An 18,364-nucleotide genomic window follows, 5' to 3' on the forward strand; every position below is an offset into this window, starting at 1 on the left:
ATGCTGCCACTCTGCCACTCACTAAATATCCCCTCTGAAAACATTTAGCTCTTACCTCACTCAGCCTCCAGCAGCACTCCACAGTGGTAGCAGCCAAAGCCAGGGTCTGTATGGCAGGGGTTGGTTCACTTCTGCTGCAGTGGCCAGCAAATCCCCCAGCACGGCCACTGCCCCAGTATCGACTCCTCACAAGAGCGCGTAGTGGTGAAGCGCGTGACGCGTCACACCTACGTTCTCATAGCGAGGGCTGGTCAAAATGATGCCCAGGGCCAGTGTTGCCAGATTTTGAGACCCGTCCCAAGCCCAAAGCCGCTCAAGTATAAGCCCAAAATAAGCCCAACGCAGACCAGCATCAGCCCAAAAACAGCCCAAAGTCGCAACTTTCATTATGCAGAAATAGTCATCAGAAACCATTTTAAGGATGAATGTAAATTCAATTCGATATACAGATAGAGGGAGGGGGTTAACTGGGCACCTGTGGAAAGAGACTAGCCTGCCCCAAGTCTTTTCAACAGCTTTTTTAACATGTGTGTGTCCCTTTCCTCTTAAGATGATTTATTTCAAGTGTTTTCTTCATGCAGGTTTCTTTTTCCTTAACCCCTTTTAACCAGCCTTTCTCCTAACCCAATGGCTGCAGTGTAATAGAAGAATCATTTTCAAAATAACTTTAGTTGATTCTCTTTTTCGATGCATAAATGGCCAAAGCTTAAGCAATTGCTATTTATTAAGACAAAGAATATATCCTGTTTGCGCTAAGAACACCATTCAAGATAATTATTTGGACAAAGGAAGAATATACATCAAAATAAAAGCACAGTGCTACTCTTCGATTACTTTTTTAAAGACCTGTTCGTTACTACGGCCACAGTGTGTCAGCTGTTCTCAGCGCCGCGGTTCACACTTCTGCTGCTGGCAACGCAAATGATAGCATGTAAGCAGTATGTAGACGGTGCCTCCCTGCTCCTGTGTATGGCCATTGCTCACCTGAAAGGGCTTAATAACAGGCCAGAGACAGGCTTCAAGAGTCAACCCATGCATTGAGCAGCACTGGGACATTCCAAATGCTGCTCAGACGCTACTACAGCCAGGCTGTCCGCTCTGCCCCCCACAACACATGTGGAGGGCAGCAAAGATGTTTTCCATCCAGGGGAGTGGTAATGTCTGCTTAGGGGCAGAGCATGGGTGGGGGGAGAGGGATGGAAGGGGGCAAAGGTGTTCCGGAATGTGCAAAAATACCTTGCCTAGAGCCAGCCAAGCGTGAAAAGCTCTGCCACAGAGCAGCAATGAAGGGTTGCGCCTCGACCAGAGGAGGTGCCACTCTGGTAAGGAAAAGTAAAGATGTTGCTAAATGGTCAATCAAACATACCCCATTGTCACAGTGAGATGGCGCCCTACATTATTCTATACAATGACGTGAATACTGTAACAGGAAATACTAATCTGTATATACACCTAAATAAAGCACTGCATTACCTCGCGGTCTAGTCAGCATGATAAAAAACAGCCTAATAAATAGAGCTCACAGCATCTTCACATGATAACAAAAGTGGCCTCTGTATATTTCCCATCTTTCATTTAACGAAAAGCATCTGTAAAAAAAAATCCCTAAACACCTGGCTCATGGAAGAATCTTTCTTTTAGCTTACACTCTGAAGCAATGCTGGCACAGTTCCTACCAAAGAGAGACATATGCATTTCATGCCAAAGTGTACTGGAGACCAACATGTGGATTTGTTCCAAAGATGTTTATTCATAACACATCAACCTATTGTATGATCATAGTGTACTGTTTGCATATATACAGAAATAACAAGCCTGCAGACCAGGATTGAATATGGTCCTTGAGTGGAACTGTACGTGTAGTAAACCACTAAGATGCCCTCGGGCAAGCAACCCCCTGGCTACCCAGTGCATTCTTTTTAAAGAAATTCAGAGGAACGTCACAGGGTAATCATTGGTAGGAGAGGGCTACACACAAGGTATATTTAATTAAGTATAGCGACATATTAAGGTTATCATAAGAGTCCATATCAAAAGCACACATTTTCTGGCTTTGTACTTAATTTACCTAGTTTGTTAATATTAGGACTTGTAGTCTTGGTGTAGTTCAGTTTGATCATTTGGATTAACACCCCAGAAAACAGTGATTAGTAAATAATGTGCAGAAACTGAAAAGTTGTATCCACTGTAGGGATTAAAGTGATAAACGTAGAGACTTTGGGGACGGTTGGCATTGAATTTAGGAGCGGGAGGGGGGGGGGTCACACTGGGTGACAGAGAATGCACAGTGACTTTGCTCAGTATTAGGAAGGGGCTCATGCATGCAGGCCTTCGTGTAATTTAGGTGGAGCATGCAGTATTCAGGCTGGCTTCTCGCAGTATCCATGAGAGGCCTGCGTTGCATTTAGAGGGATTCACAATATTCACATAGTCTTTGGTGGGATCATAGCACTGGGGGGTTGACAATATTTAGGAGCAGTTACGTCTTTCTCCCACATAATATTCCTCAATTAGTGCTCCTCCCTCTTCATTCACAGCCCTCCTCCACCCTCGTCAACATCCTCTACCTTTCCTTTCTGCCTGTCTGCTTACCGGGGCTGATTTCGAATTTCAATCTGTCTCCCGAAGCGGGACTCTTGAAGTCCATTGCCGCGTTGGTTTCACTCAGTGACTCACTGTACTTCTAGTACAGTGATGAGACAGTGACAGTGTGAAATAGCAAATCCCGACACACTTCACCACCGCCTGCGCCGAGAGACCTACATGAATAGCGCGTGACCCGGGTGACCGCTACTTCTGAGGGTGCCGCAGGCGTTGGGCAAAAGTTATTGCCAGGGCCGTCATTGGTAGCACTTTCACAGCTACAAATTTGACGGCCCAGTGACCCACAGACTGAACACCCACAGCACTATAGTGGCTGGCAACACGTTGCAGCAGGTGTGCTTGCAGACACACACTTATACGTGCTGCTGCATTACTGCCACGGGCGCGCTCTGTACAATAACATTTGCAGGGCCGTCATTGGTAGCGCTTTCGCGCGCTACCAGATTGACGGCCCTGAAACCCAAACATCAAGCCCAGTCATGCTGCGCGAGTGCGCCTCCTGTCCCCATTCGCTCAGGGCTGGCAGCCAAGGATGATAAAACGTTCGGCACTGCTGAGGCGCCGCCCCAGCTCAAAAAAATGCGCACAACAGGCCAAACTCGGTACGACTGTCGCGGCCGCAATTAATTGGCAGCACCACTGCTGCAGTCACAACAAGCAGGTCAGGTGCGACCGTGTGCTTGCACGTCTTCAAAGGGGCCGCGCGCGCGGCACTGGTGGCCCGTTGCGGCGGCCTTTATAATTTATTTGGGGACACTGACACTACTGGTACTGACAGTAGTGTCAGTGAGTGTCCCCAAATAAATTGTAAAGGCCGCCGCAACGGGCCACCAGTGCAGCGCGGCCGCCCCCAAAATAGTGCCGCCTGGGGCGGACCGCCCCCACCGCCCCCCCTAGCTACGCCGCTGGGTTAAGGCTTGTCAAGTGGTTTTAAATGCTACAACAAAGTAGCAGTACACTACACGCATAGGCTTTGCAATGGCAGGACTGAGACAGGTTTGAAAGGCTACTTGTGTGGGTGGTGTATACATAAAAAGGGGGGGAGTCAGAGAATAAGGGCTGGGGCCACCCTCCAAGGACAGATATACACAGAAAAAAAGAGGACCCAACCTTACTTTAGGGATGTTCTTGTTCCTTCAGAAGGGAAAACATAAAGTTTTCTGTAAAACCCTCACCCACCAGGGTTACCCCTTGGTGGCATGCTGCATCATAGGGTCCTTCCCGTTCCTCTTCGGAACGCGGCGTGCTGTGACCGGACGAACTACGTGGGAGCACTAAGTTTTTGACTAGAGGCAATTGATTCTGCAGGGAAGGAGTGAAGGTAAAGGATGGTGATTTAAAAATACTTGGATAGTGGGTAATAACTACTTTATTCTGACCCCTAGTTGGTATGGTTAAAAACAGGGGAAAAGATTAAGTTTCATGGATTCAATGTTCTGAATACCAAATGGCCGACATGTTTCTAGCCTACCCCTCTAAGCTATTCTTCAGGACCTAGTGTATTAAGTGTCTGATACCTAGTTCCAATCCTATCGTTGTCTACTAATCACAACATTCAGAACTACTTCATTCTTAAGTACTTATAAATGTGCATATATATTTTATACCACCTGGACTTGTATTTTCAATGATTATATTTGATATGAAGCCACCTCTTCATGGTTTTACCGGTGAGAAGTACAGTCTGTAGTCACACTCTCGTCTATTTTACCTATTCTTCTTCCGCTCGGGAACCGCACAACCAGTGCTGCAGGCCCACTAGAGGTATTTAGTTTACAGGCCCTGGGTACCAGGTATACCACTTTACAAGAGACGTATAAATTAACTAAATATTTCAACTGGGTATACACCAATCTCACCATGTTTAGGGGAGAAGCATGTACACTTTAGCAGTGATCAGCAGTGGTAAAGTGCTCAGAGTCCTAATGCCAACAAAAAGATGCAGCAAAAAGAGAAGGTAAGCAGGCAAAATGTTTTTGGGGAAAACCACCCTAAGGATGACAGCTCTAACAGACTTACATCAATAGAAAGATCCACTTCTGTTTAGATTCAAGCAGCAAACTAGGATTCACTTCTTCTAACATAGGAGCATGACTCACAGTCACCATTTTAGATAATGCAAAGGCAGGCAGAGGAGACAAAGAACTTGGTCGATGGTCAGCCCACGCCAGACAATGTCTTTCCTTCAACCATACTTCCCCACTCTGATAAATGATTATGGTGTCTCAACAAAATATTAACGTTCTACCTCAATCTGCACTTACATTGAGTGCAGCTTTCAATCCAGGGATCAGAGAGATTTGTGATCATGGTTTACTTTTATTAGTGCTCTGAAGAAGCCTCTTGTTTGTATAAGAGTTATATAAATCCAATAAATAAATTAGATTAGCACATAAATCAATGGGAAAAAACATTTTGTAAAATCACATGGATATAAGGGGTACTACCCTTTTTTTAGGTGACAAAAAGTGGCAAGATTTTCTAAACAAAGTGCAGAAATGTTTGACCGGTACATTCAAAAGGAAGTATTTGAGTATGCTTGTTTGGCACAAGCAGGTAAAGGTGTACGTGACTCATAGGTGCCTTTGAGCAACAAGGCACACTGCGCCCTTCCCACCATGGACACTTCTGTTCTTGCAAAACCATTAATTGCAGAATATGCACAAATTCTGTATAATTGTTTTGAACCTAGTATGTTAAGTTAGCACAACAGAGTTTCTGCACTGAGCAGTGAATTGAAAATAGAAGAATCAGACTGCAGCACTTAAGAAGGTGCTGCTTAATCCCTCCTATTAATGTAGAGCCTGACTAAAAATACCATCACATTACATAGATACTACAGCAGAACAGTGTAACATATTATAACATAAAATACCACTACATAAAACAGCACAACCTAACAGCATTGTTTGAGATGCAAAACATCACCTTCCCTGTAAGAAACATCAATGCTACTGAAAGCATACAAAAATATAATCCAGCTTGCTGACAAGAACACAGATGTGAAACATTCGCTAAAAAGCTTGAAAGCAGAATTATCTAGCTTTTTTCTTTAACAATCCCTTTTAAAACTCATAAATGCGAACACCTGCCCCAATCCAGCCCACATTGCTGAGAGGAAATTGCCAAGTAATGTCATCATTTACACATAAGTCTAGAGTTGAAAATAGAGAAAGACTAAGGGCCTTATTGTGAGTTTGGCAGTGCCGGACTGCCCCGCCCCCACACCATCAAACCCATGTACAAACTGCTCGCCAGATCAGGAGTTTTCTCCTGTTTGTCAGGCAGTTTTTTGGTGTTCCCAGCCCGGTGCCTATGAAATAGGCACCGCAATAGGAACATCAAAGGCAGTACTTGCATGACATGGACTGCTGCAGTCCAAGCATGCAGCTACTGGTGTGCACGTACTCAGCGGGGCACATGTTGGGGCCCCCTAGGTGCATCCACATGGCAGGAGGCACCAGGGGGCCCTGTGGGGCCCCATCTGTCTCCTAACAGCCACATTTCATGGTGGTGAAGAAACTTGCAATATGCTTGGTGGGGCCGCAGCGGCCCCGCCAAGCATGTTGCGGCCTCAATACTGCTGCACCACTGTCCGGGATCGCGGATCCCTGGCGGTTTTATTAGGCCAAAGGCAGCCCGACTGCCCTGGTCGTAATGGGGTGGTCGGTCTGTGGACCACCAGACTCATAATAAAGCCTAATGAGCGCAGTTATGGCGCTAGCGGCTAACTTGCAGTTTTCGGGGTGAGGAACTGGTAGCTACACCACGTGACACAATTGCGCTACTATTCTCCTCTCTGTGACTTGGTTTCATCATCTGAACAAGCATTAAGAAGTGATTCGGTTCACAGTTCTGTGCCAGAGAAGAAGCACATTTAAAGCAGATTGCACAAGCAGGGGTCAAAAGGCCCTACATGTCAGACATCACAGCTCACCTCAACTCTGCATCACATCGGCCCGACGCCTCTGAAGTGCAATCACTTCACTTCGGCTCATTAGGCGGGATCAGCCACGCTGTCGGGGACATGAGAAGTTAGAGATGTCCCAGATGTCAGTTAATTAACTACAGCCTGGCAACTTTAACGGCTGAGATTTCAGCACCAGGAAACGGACTCAGAGTGGACCAAAGTCTGAGTATGATAACAGACACCGATAGTGAGTGAGATTTAGATTTTATTGCATCTCACCTGATTTCCATAGTAGAGCCTCCAGCTAACCAACTTTCTGTAGACAAAGCACATGCTCTCCACATAAAAAAGAGAGACCCTGAACTACATTAAGACTAGAAACCACAGACAGTACCGACCAGCACAAGCACTGTTAAGCAAATAAGCTTTCCCAGCAGTGCTAGAATCCCTGATAAGCCACCTCAACTCTGATTCTCCTTCGGCCTTCAGAGAGCCCCATTTAGACCTTAACCCTCTCACCTTCTCTTCCCTTTGAGAGGTTCAGAGACCCCTAATTGCCCTTCAGACAATGCACCCAGAGACCACCATTTCGCACTCAAAGGCTCCCACATGTCTGGCACCAGCAGCTGGTCCTTTGCCACCTCCTTCTCAGAGGCTCTTCGCATACTTTGGACAGCTCTAGGTTCTCAGCAATCCACATCCATGGTCTAGACTAGACCATGTGAATAGCCAGAAAAGGAAAACACTCCACACCTTTAGACTATAATTCTAATGGCACCTGCCAGGCATACCCGAACTTCTCTAGAAGGAACATTTTCTTTTAATATAACAAACAAACTATTTTCTTTTACTGCTCACTTTTGCAAAAAAGGTGGATATTTTTCAGAGAGTTCTTAAACAGGCACTCATGGAAAAAACAACATAATCAAGTGCTTCCCCAGGAAGTGAACCCTCCCTCCCCTTTATCATTTTGAATTGAGGGGGCCTTACTTTGTATGTCACAGCACAGTTTTAAAATAAATTATCTAAAACCAATAGGTCTTCCCAAATATACTCCCTCCAGGGACTCTTTTTATTGCTTTTTTCTCAATTAATAGCTGGTTGGATTTATGAATACTATGACTCCTGTGGAGTCAGAGTGTTAATGGATAGGAGCCACATGAATTGTGTAAAATATGTACCCAGTGATAACACTTTGCATCCCACGTAGATGAAAAGAATAAGTTGATCTTGCTTGATTGGACAATTGAGGTTCATCTAGCTGACCTGATATAGGCATGAAAGGGACTGAAGCCATATTGAACGCGAGTTCCATTGAGGTGATGTGTAGCTCATACTATGAATCAGTTGGATTTATATTAGAGAAGATAAATTATCTGGTAACCAGATAGGATCTGGGCCATATCTCTGTTTGTGGCTGAGAGTCCTCTCATATTAGAGGTGAGTGGAGCATTCATCCGGTTACGTTTGTCCTGAGGAAAGCCTCATGTATGTTTGATGAAGAGACCAAAATGTCAACTTGATCCTGCTTTTTTTATAGAACAAATATGATTCTGTTTTTCTACCATCAATAGTTCATTAAAACAAGGGGTTGGGTTGTAGAAATAAGAGTCATATGGCTACAAATGTATGTTTATTCATTTGTGTTTGTCTTATGTCTTGGTGTTGTTTTTATGTATACATTGTCTCTGTTCTGTTAACTTAAAGCAAGGTTAATAAAGGGGACTGTTGATTTTTTTTTACAGAATTTGTTATACTTTGCCCTATTGTAACTGTGAGGGAATGTTCAACGATTGTGTACATATCAGATATAGCCATAAGTAAAACTATCCAACAACCTGAGTATAGAGAAAAACAAACAAATATGTCCATCTAGGGGGTGTTGTTAACATTACAAACCCATCTTCCACGAAAGTGAATGGCTACCTCTTGGTGTTAGATAAAACCAGTAGGTTTTACAGGAAGTTCTGAAAAGACAGTCATGGCGCATTGCAATATATGAGGTGCTGTACAAGTGTGAACCTTGACAGGGTATTGTTTGGGAGGCGTTTTCAGTTGAGTTCCTTCCCCACTAAGACGACCTTGTAGAAATTGTAGCAAATGGAGCACTTCAACGTAGGTAAAGAGGGATGTAAAAGCCACAGTGTTCACAAGTAGTTCACATAACTTAGTATTCAATTTGACATAGCTTTCTTTCTGTTTTTAAAGATCTTTAATGTATCTTTTCTGACATGTATGTTGCCAGTCCTTGCCTTTGCCAGTCTTACCAGTCCCTACACCCATAAGCATTGATATTAAAGAGACAGCTCATGTTACAGATTCAGGCAGAAGATATGTCTTTAAAGTCACACCAATCTAACCAGCTGTTGCTTTAGATGGAAGTTCTTAAAAGAATATCCTTAAAATGTATCAAAATATATGATGAACTTCCTCTACATAAATCATGAAATAATAGTCACAAACTACCACCTGCACATCATTTGAAAAAGAGCTTTTAATACATCATGTAAATGCAATTGTCTTATGTCCAAACTCCAGCTTGGCATTGCCTGCAAAACAGATCTCATTCCCACATGCCAGTTTTTCATTTAATATAATTAGACCCAATCCCAATGACAAAAACATGCTTTTTAAATAAATTGTGTCACCGAGGACCAGCTTTTCATGAGTAGTACAAATAAACAAATGAGGTGTTCAAATAAATACCAGCTTGTCATTTTTAGCACTCAAATGTTCTAAATGTCCTATTGCTACACATGGGCAGAATCTACCTCACATGCCCATGTATCACAATTACATATCATGAAAACCAGTTTAATTCTTATGGCAGCCAGCAATTTAAGGGATGCCTAACTTGTAACAGGATGCCTATAACAAGACTCGGAATTGCCACCACCGACCATCATAATGAAAAAATGACTGATGATATGCAAAGGATGACCATCACATGCTACACACACCTTTATACCAGGGATGCCCAGAATAGTACTAGTTTGCCCATAATATGCCAATGAAGGGCCCCTTATTCCAGTACTACCTTAATACATAGAATGTCCTCAATATGCCATGGACAGCCACCTCCTTCAAAGGTCACCATAATGCCCTAAATGCCAACAAAGTACCAAGAAATTCTGCCCTAGGGGACAACGCCTGTTGCGCCCCCATTGTGCTTATAAGGCACCGACTATGGCAAAGAAGTCAACATTATGCCAGTGCCACTCTAGCGGCTAGGATGCTCAGGCTTCCTTTCACCGGAATATGCATGCTAGCTACCATTGTAAGAGAACCACTTAAAACAATCCTTTTACCATTTAATTGCATGTACTAAAAATGAATGGGTGATATGTTTTTCTAAAAACAAGTAGCATTGACTGGGCAATATTATTTCTTACTGTTACTGTATTAACTGTATATGATGTTTTATGTTTTTCAGGACTTTTTAACCATACTAGACCCTAAAATTCAAGCATAAGATGAAGGTACCAATGGAACTCTGTGGCAATTGGATATTCTTGTGACAAGTATTACCTCTTGTCTCTGGAACCACAGGACAAAAGGCAGTGCCTGCCTGAAGAATTTCTCGGTTGAACCAGAGTCTCCTAGTTCCTGATGAACTGGTCTCCTAGGCATCATGAATTAAAGTGGAGATGGAGTGTTTTTATTAGTTTCTAAAACCTCTGCAATTCTATAAGCACTGTTAGGACATTCCAAAACATAAAAGCTACAATTGAAAGAGCTCTACCTTTAAGTCTTTGTTGCGTGTGACATAGGAGTTCTAATTGATTAGCCTCTAAAAACTGCAAGTATCTAAAAGATAATTAGAGGACCCAGCTTACATGATAAGCTCTGAGCAAGAGACAAAGAAAAACTATGAGAAATTAATTCATGGCCCATATAAGATAAAAAACGTGGTTGAATTTGACAAAGGTCATAACCGGATGAGTGGTGGCATAATAAATTACCATTGTTGATTTTTAAGGTATCTAGGATGACCCTTATCATATTTCTATTTCCATGGACAAATATTGGTTATCCATGATTTCTGTATTGTTAACTATCAATGACTGTGGTTTATCCTTGTTTTGACCATACATTTGATCAAAGCAAGAAACCTAACATTACCATAGTTGTTACTTTAGTAAATCATGGGCCCTATGTGATCCATATGTGCTGTAATCCTAATATGCTAGTTCAGGGGAGGAGTGATCATTCTCGAGACTCTCAGCTGATTGAAGCATGCAGTTGATATAGTTTAATTCAAAAGGCTAGTTGAGGATTTGCATCAAATTTAACATCAAGATCCCTAAACTAAGATGATGATAACTCAGGCTGACATCCATCATGGCTTCCTAGGAACAGTGGGGAGAAATTTTTTCCGACCTCTTAATGGGCAGAAGTCTACACAGAAGCAATTTAAAAGAGTGTTCTCCTTTAAGAAATGTTGAGGTTCACTCATCACCACTCCTTCCAAAAGTAATAAGCAATAGAAAGTCAGGCAGAAATGAAACACGAAGAGCTAGTGATGGCTTCTTAAGGTTTTACCACCGCTTACTTGTTTTTGTTTGGCTCCCTGATTGTTTTATAAAGATATAGTGATGACATACCTCAGGCCAGAGAGCACCACTGTTGGCAGAGTACCTACTGTACACAAATCTAATAGAAAGCTGGATCTGACTTTAGAGTTGCTTTAGCTTACAATGCAAATGCACATTTTTATGAAGCCAACTCAATCCTGAGACGCCCTGTTTGTTCAGCTTTCTGTATTTAACTGCAGGAACAATGATTGATGCAAACCTCAGAGCACACTCTAGGTATCATGCTTGGGCTATTGAACTGATTAGAAGACGTCTCAGCACATCAAAAAAGCTATCTATTCCAGGAATCACTCACACACTGATTTCATATGATAATGGAGACCTAGGAATGTAAGGAAGATAAGTTGTGCACATTTTGCAGTGATCGGACACATCTGGGTATACAAGTACAGGTTGCTATTTACATCCTGTCTCTTACTACAAAATACTAATGCATATTATTGAATTTGTTCTTTGAATATGGCCTACCAAAATCTAACCCAAGATGTACTATTCTTAACAGACATAGATTTTGCTACCCGGAAGATAGCAGTGCACCTGAAGCAAACAAAGGAGCTCGTTCAAAATGGAGATGTTTTCCAAACAAAAACTTTGAGCACGTTCAGAAACTACAACTTAGATTATACCGTGGGAGTGGAGTTTGAGGAGAAAACCAAGGGACTTGACAACAGGACAGTAAAGGTACATGCGCACCTATGATTTCCATGTTGTATATCTCTATTGGATGATGACCCAAGTGTTTGCATGATATTGTCAGAAATTATAACTGCCAAAAAGTGATAGTATTCTTGGGTTGCCACCGGGTCTAGTGAAACCCAATCAATGCTATATTGGGCTTGGCTGATACCAAAACACAGTACTGGCTCCAAAGGAGCGGGACTTTCAATGATTAAATGCCTGAACAGTGGAAAATCTCCATGAACACAAAAAAACTATTTAGCCGGTGGATTGTCTGATCAGTTTGCAATAAAATGTCACTAACATCTTTGACCCTCACTTTCCTCAGCTTCACTTTACATCCATCATTATAACAGAGCTTGAACCCAAGTAGTCAGCAATCACTTTAATCTGCCTTCTGTCACTCACACTACCTTTCCCGTGAATCTTGGGAAGTAGGTCTTTTTAACCAGAAGACTGACTGCCTCATCCACCTTACTTCTCAGTTCAAAGCACGCATTGTGGCCATCTACTGCTTTCATAAACAACAAATTCCTTCTTTGAAGACCTTGACAATTTTCTGAACTAATTAAACCCCTCTTCCCCAATTAAGATCTTTGGAGATTGTAATATTTACCAACTAAATTACTCAGAAAGTGCATTCTTAGTGCAGTTTCTCTCTGACCATGTGGCCACTTACACACAAATATTTATTTTATCTCTTAGTAACACATTTGACCTCCTATTAGTCTGCCCTTAAGGCCTTATCAGTATACATGTCACTCAATCTCTACACCAACCTCATTCACCCACCACGGACCTGTCCCTCTCCCATGCATAAAATAACCCTGCCACCATCCCTCATTATAACACAATAAGTTCACCTCATCATAACATCTACAACAATATATTTCCCTATGCTCTCAATATACACCACCCATGAAAAACCACTTCCCCTTCCACACTAGAAACACAGCCCTCAATATCTCTAGCTATCCAATCTCAGAAAACCAGCCTACAGACAAGTATGTGCAACTGGTAGAAACTAACTTAGATCATTTAAGACAGGCAAACAGTCAATATATGTGTCCCTTCAGTGGTACTCTCACATTGCCAAAGCTAACAATCTCTCCTTCAGTCCCACTACAATCAACTATCAGAGAAGCTTCAATCATTGCTCTTACAATTCTACATCTCCATCACTTCATCCACCCAAACAACTAATGATGACAAATTCTTTCCATCCTAAATTCCACAACATCAGAACCACACTGACTCCCTAGGCAAAAAAAAACATTTTTACTCCTACCCACTTTTCGGTCGCTACAGTGCCATTCTTACATACTTCCAAACACGCCCATTGAACTCCCCCATTCTAAAATCCAGAGAACACCTCCTGCACCTGTGCTAAACACATCTGTCCAAAAATTATCAAACCTCTGTCACACCATTCATCCACCCATACGTCATCGTTCCACCTTGTTAATATCACCTAACTAGGATGTGCATCCACTGCTTTAAGCCTGCTGTAGCACTACTTCTTCTATTAAACAGGCTCACCTGCTACCTATTTTCCAATAACTGGGCCAGCACCCTCTAATATGGTTTCACATTTCACACAACCCACTTCACAGAAATAGCCTTTGCTCAGCATTTCGACCATGACTTCAGCTCCACATAACTAGGATGTCCTGTTTTCAGTGATAATTTTTTGTTGATCTCAGTGGTGTCTTCTCAGTGTTCACCACACCTTTTGAAATTAATGCTTATTTATATTTATTCAGCTGCATAACCACCTAAAAAAAACTCTTATCCACTATTTACAAAACATGATTTGCAGTGTATTGAATGCCTGTGTATTGCGCTCACACACACACACACACACACACACACACATCTCATTACCCTCTTGCATCTCATTAACTCTCCCAGTCACTCTGTGAGGACTCTGTCTGGTTTAGAGTACTACTAATGGATTAAAAAGGTAAGAATGCTATATTCAAATGTTTTAATAAGAAAAATGCACAGACTCAGTTGAGTCTTCACCTACGCTTTACTGAATATTTTGACATTTTAGGGGTGGTCAGGCCTGCAACAGCAGACTACCTTGGAAAACCTTAACATTTCAAATTACACAAGATTAATTTGTAGGCCTGCATTCTAAGTCACCCGGACCTTGATGCATTTAACACACCCACCACTGCTTTTCTGCACTCTTTGCCTGAATACACTAAGGTGCCAATTCCGATCCGGTAAAAAAATTCCCCGTCCGACTCGTATCCGGATTTTTTTCCGTCCGAATCGTCAAAGTAGCGTACAAACTGCCAAGTACGATTCGAACGGAAAAAAGTCCATACGAATCGCATTGGGAAGATTTCCCCACACGTCCTCGGGTCGGGAAAAGTCACCGACACGTCCCCGGGCGAGAAACCCACCGTGCGGAAAAATAAAGTCCGACTGCGCAAGTACGATCCCTCCCGTCCTCCCCATTTCACAACCGTACGCAAAAAACACCGTCCGAACCGAACTCCCATAGCAACCATGGAGACATGTGCCCGCATACGCGCCGAACACCCCACCACCCCCCGCCCGCGTATGTACGCCCCGAACCCCCACCCGTGTATGTACGCACCGAACCACCAGCCGTGTATGTACGCACCAAACCCCCCCCCCAGCCCTGTATGTACGCACCGAACCACCAGCCGTGTATGTACGCCCCCGAACCCCCCCCAGCCGTGTATGTACGGACCGAACCACCAGCCGTGTATGTACGCACCAAACACCCACCCGTGTATGTACGCCCCCGAACCCCCCCCAGCCGTGTATGTACGCACCGAACCACCAGCCGTGTATGTACGCACCAAACACCCACCCGTGTATGTACGCCCCCGAACCCCCCCCCAGCCGTGTATGTACGCACCGAACCACCAGCCGTGTATGTACGCCCCCGAACCCCCCCCCAGCCGTGTATGTACGCACCGAACCACCAGCCGTGTATGTACGCACCAAACCCCCACCCCAGCCGTGTATGTACGCACCGAACCACCAGCCGTGTATGTACGCACCAAACACCCACCCATGTATGTACGCCCCCGAACCCCCCCCCCAGCCGTGTATGTACGCACCGAACCACCAGCCGTGTATGTACGCCCCCGAACCCCCCCCCAGCCGTGTATGTACGCACCGAACCACCAGCCGTGTATGTACGCACCAAACACCCACCCGTGTATGTACGCCCCCGAACCCCCCCCCAGCCGTGTATGTACGCACCGAACCACCAGCCGTGTATGTACGCACCAAACACCCACCCGTGTATGTACGCCCCCGAACCCCCCCCCAGCCGTGTATGTACGCACCGAACCACCAGCCGTGTATGTACGCACCGAACCACCAGCCGTGTATGTACGCCCCCGAACCCCCCCCAGCCGTGTATGTACGCACCGAACCACCAGCCGTGTATGTACGCACCAAACCCCCACCCCAGCCGTGTATGTACGCACCGAACCACCAGCCGTGTATGTACGCACCAAACACCCACCCATGTATGTACGCCCCCGAACCCCCCCCCCAGCCGTGTATGTACGCACCGAACCACCAGCCGTGTATGTACGCCCCCGAACCCCCCCCCAGCCGTGTATGTACGCACCGAACCACCAGCCGTGTATGTACGCACCAAACACCCACCCGTGTATGTACGCCCCCGAACCCCCCCCCAGCCGTGTATGTACGCACCGAACCACCAGCCGTGTATGTACGCCCCCGAACCCCCCCCAGCCGTGTATGTACGCACCGAACCACCAGCCGTGTATGTACGCACCAAACCCCCACCCCAGCCGTGTATGTACGCACCGAACCACCAGCCGTGTATGTACGCACCAAACACCCACCCGTGTATGTACGCCCCCGAACCCCCCCCAGCCGTGTATGTACGCACCGAACCACCAGCCGTGTATGTACGCCCCCGAACCCCCCCCCAGCCGTGTATGTACGCACCAAACACCCACCCATGTATGTACGCCCCCGAACCCCCCCCCCAGCCGTGTATGTACGCACCGAACCACCAGCCGTGTATGTACGCCCCCGAACCCCCCCCCAGCCGTGTATGTACGCACCGAACCACCAGCCGTGTATGTACGCACCAAACACCCACCCGTGTATGTACGCCCCCGAACCCCCCCCCAGCCGTGTATGTACGCACCGAACCACCAGCCGTGTATGTACGCACCAAACACCCACCCGTGTATGTACGCCCCCGAACCCCCCCCCAGCCGTGTATGTACGCACCGAACCACCAGCCGTGTATGTACGCACCGAACCACCAGCCGTGTATGTACGCCCCCGAACCCCCCCCAGCCGTGTATGTACGCACCGAACCACCAGCCGTGTATGTACGCCCCCGAACCCCCCCCAGCCGTGTATGTACGCACCGAACCACCAGCCGTGTATGTACGCACCAAACCCCCACCCCAGCCGTGTATGTACGCACCGAACCACCACCCCACCAGGGAATGTACGGACCGCACCCCCACCAGTGCATGTACGGACCGTACTGACGCCAAAAAAACACGTACTGAACCCGGACAAACCATATTTACACAAGGAGAGTCAAGTAGAGTTTCCCCACACCACCAAACAGGCCCAACAACCCCACAAACATCACATACACTCACCTGCAACTGCCAAACTGCCAAACAGAGGCCCAAAACTCAATCACTCCTCATAACACACCCACACAAATTTCAAACACAGCCACACCCACAAATGGACCAATAAAAATGGACCACACACACAAACCATGAGCCTTTGCAACAGACCCACTGCTGCCAGAGCCCACAGACGACCCACACCACCATACTTGAACCTCACACTTGCATACCTTCACACAACCACCTACACAAACACCCCCTCATCACATTCACACACACACCTCCACTACCACACCCACACACCCACAGCCATCCACACCCACACCCCCACAACCACACCCCACGCCATGTCCACCACCAAGAATCCAAAGTTCACAAAGGAGGAGCTGGAGATCCTTGTCGACGAAATCCTCAGAGTCGAGCCACAGCTCTTTGGGACATTGGTCAGACAGACCAGCATATCCGAAAAAACCGCCATGTGGCAGAGGATCGTCGATTCTGTGAATGCTGTTGGGACAACCAGAAGGACCAGGCACGAGTGCCAATCCAGGTGGTACGATCTGCGGAGGACGGTCAAGAGGAAGATGACTGACAATCACAACCAGGGGAACATCACTGGAGGAGGGCCGCCCCCCAGACCGGTACAATACCATCCCTGGGAGGAGAAGGTGATGTCCACGCTGGCGGTGGAGGGACTACACGGACTGCCAGGACTCCCAGACCCTGGTGAGTACACAAACAACTCACCTCACATGGGGGGGATGCCATACACAATCAATCATGCATGCCACCCCCCCCAAGCCACCACCGGACACAACAACACTCCACAAACACACACATGCCACTGGCACCTCCATGCCCCATGCATCAATCAGGGCCATGCCAAGTCACAGGCCACACAATACACCAACACAACACAGGATGTGGTCGATGCTGGGAGTGGGGGCAGCAAAACTAACATTGAGCAACTCACAAGCACACAACAATGCCCTCAGCCCATATGGCCCAGGGCACAGCCATACAAACTGTGTGTACCCACACAGTACTGTCTTGCCTGCAAATGATGGCTGCCATGCAGGATGCCATGGGTCTGAAGGCACAATTTGCACATAACAGCAGACAATGAAGATGCATCGCTCTGATAGAGTCTCAGCACACACCGCCACAGCAGCAGCCTACACTCAGACACACTGCCCAATGGGTGCCCGGAGAACAGGGACTAACTCACATGAACAAGCCAATGGCCATTCAAAGACCGGCTAACTGTGTGTGCCCAGGAAGCTGGCCTGAGGTGACAGAGAGTGACAAAGAGAGGGAGGGAGAGGGGGAATGAGAGGGAAGGAGACAGAGGGGGGACACAGGGAGACAGACAGAGGGAGGGAGTAGGGTGACAGAGGGAGACCGACAGAGGGAGGGAGGAGGGTGACAGAGGGAGGGAGGAAGGGAGACACAGGGAGACTAAATCACCCTTGGGTGGTGTGGCCATGTCCACTCGTCAGCCGGTGGACTGTGTGCATGCAGACCAGGTCTGGCAGTGCCTCAACCCCCCCTTCCGTAGATGAAGACCGGTCCATGTGTCAATCTGTGCACGAGTCCATCCGTGCTGCAGGCACAGACCTAACCACACACCCAGTATACCCACCCACCGTGTCGGTAAGAACCCTGTCACAAATGCTTCAGTCCCCTACCTGCAACATCAAATTGCCTTGCCAAAACACCATTTGGCCACGTACAGTGCAACACGTAAGGCGCCTCTGCATGGCTCGCTACGCCCGCACACCACACTGCTGACTGTGTACCCAAATAGATGCATCAACTAAGATTGTGTCTCACACATGCGTAAAGCCCTGACAGCTGTGGCCAAGGGACATAGCCATGCACAAGTGCACTGTGAGAGGAATGCAGGACAGATCCAACTACCCAGAGGAAGAGTGCCAAATCAGAAATGCATG

General features: G+C 46.2%; 1 protein-coding gene across 1 annotated transcript in view; it reads left to right on the forward strand.

Annotated features, from left to right (window-relative positions):
• Positions 1 to 18,364, forward strand: part of RBP2 (retinol binding protein 2) — an 82,969-nt gene that overhangs the window by 15,169 nt on the left and 49,436 nt on the right. Inside the window, exon 2 of the mRNA XM_085634531.1 lies at positions 11,612 to 11,790. Within this exon, the coding sequence (XP_085490657.1) occupies positions 11,612 to 11,790 (179 nt within the window). The remainder of the gene's footprint in view (positions 1 to 11,611; positions 11,791 to 18,364) is intronic.

This window comes from Triturus cristatus, chromosome 11, assembly GCF_964204655.1.
Source record: "Triturus cristatus chromosome 11, aTriCri1.1, whole genome shotgun sequence".
Lineage (NCBI taxonomy): Eukaryota > Metazoa > Chordata > Amphibia > Caudata > Salamandridae > Triturus > Triturus cristatus.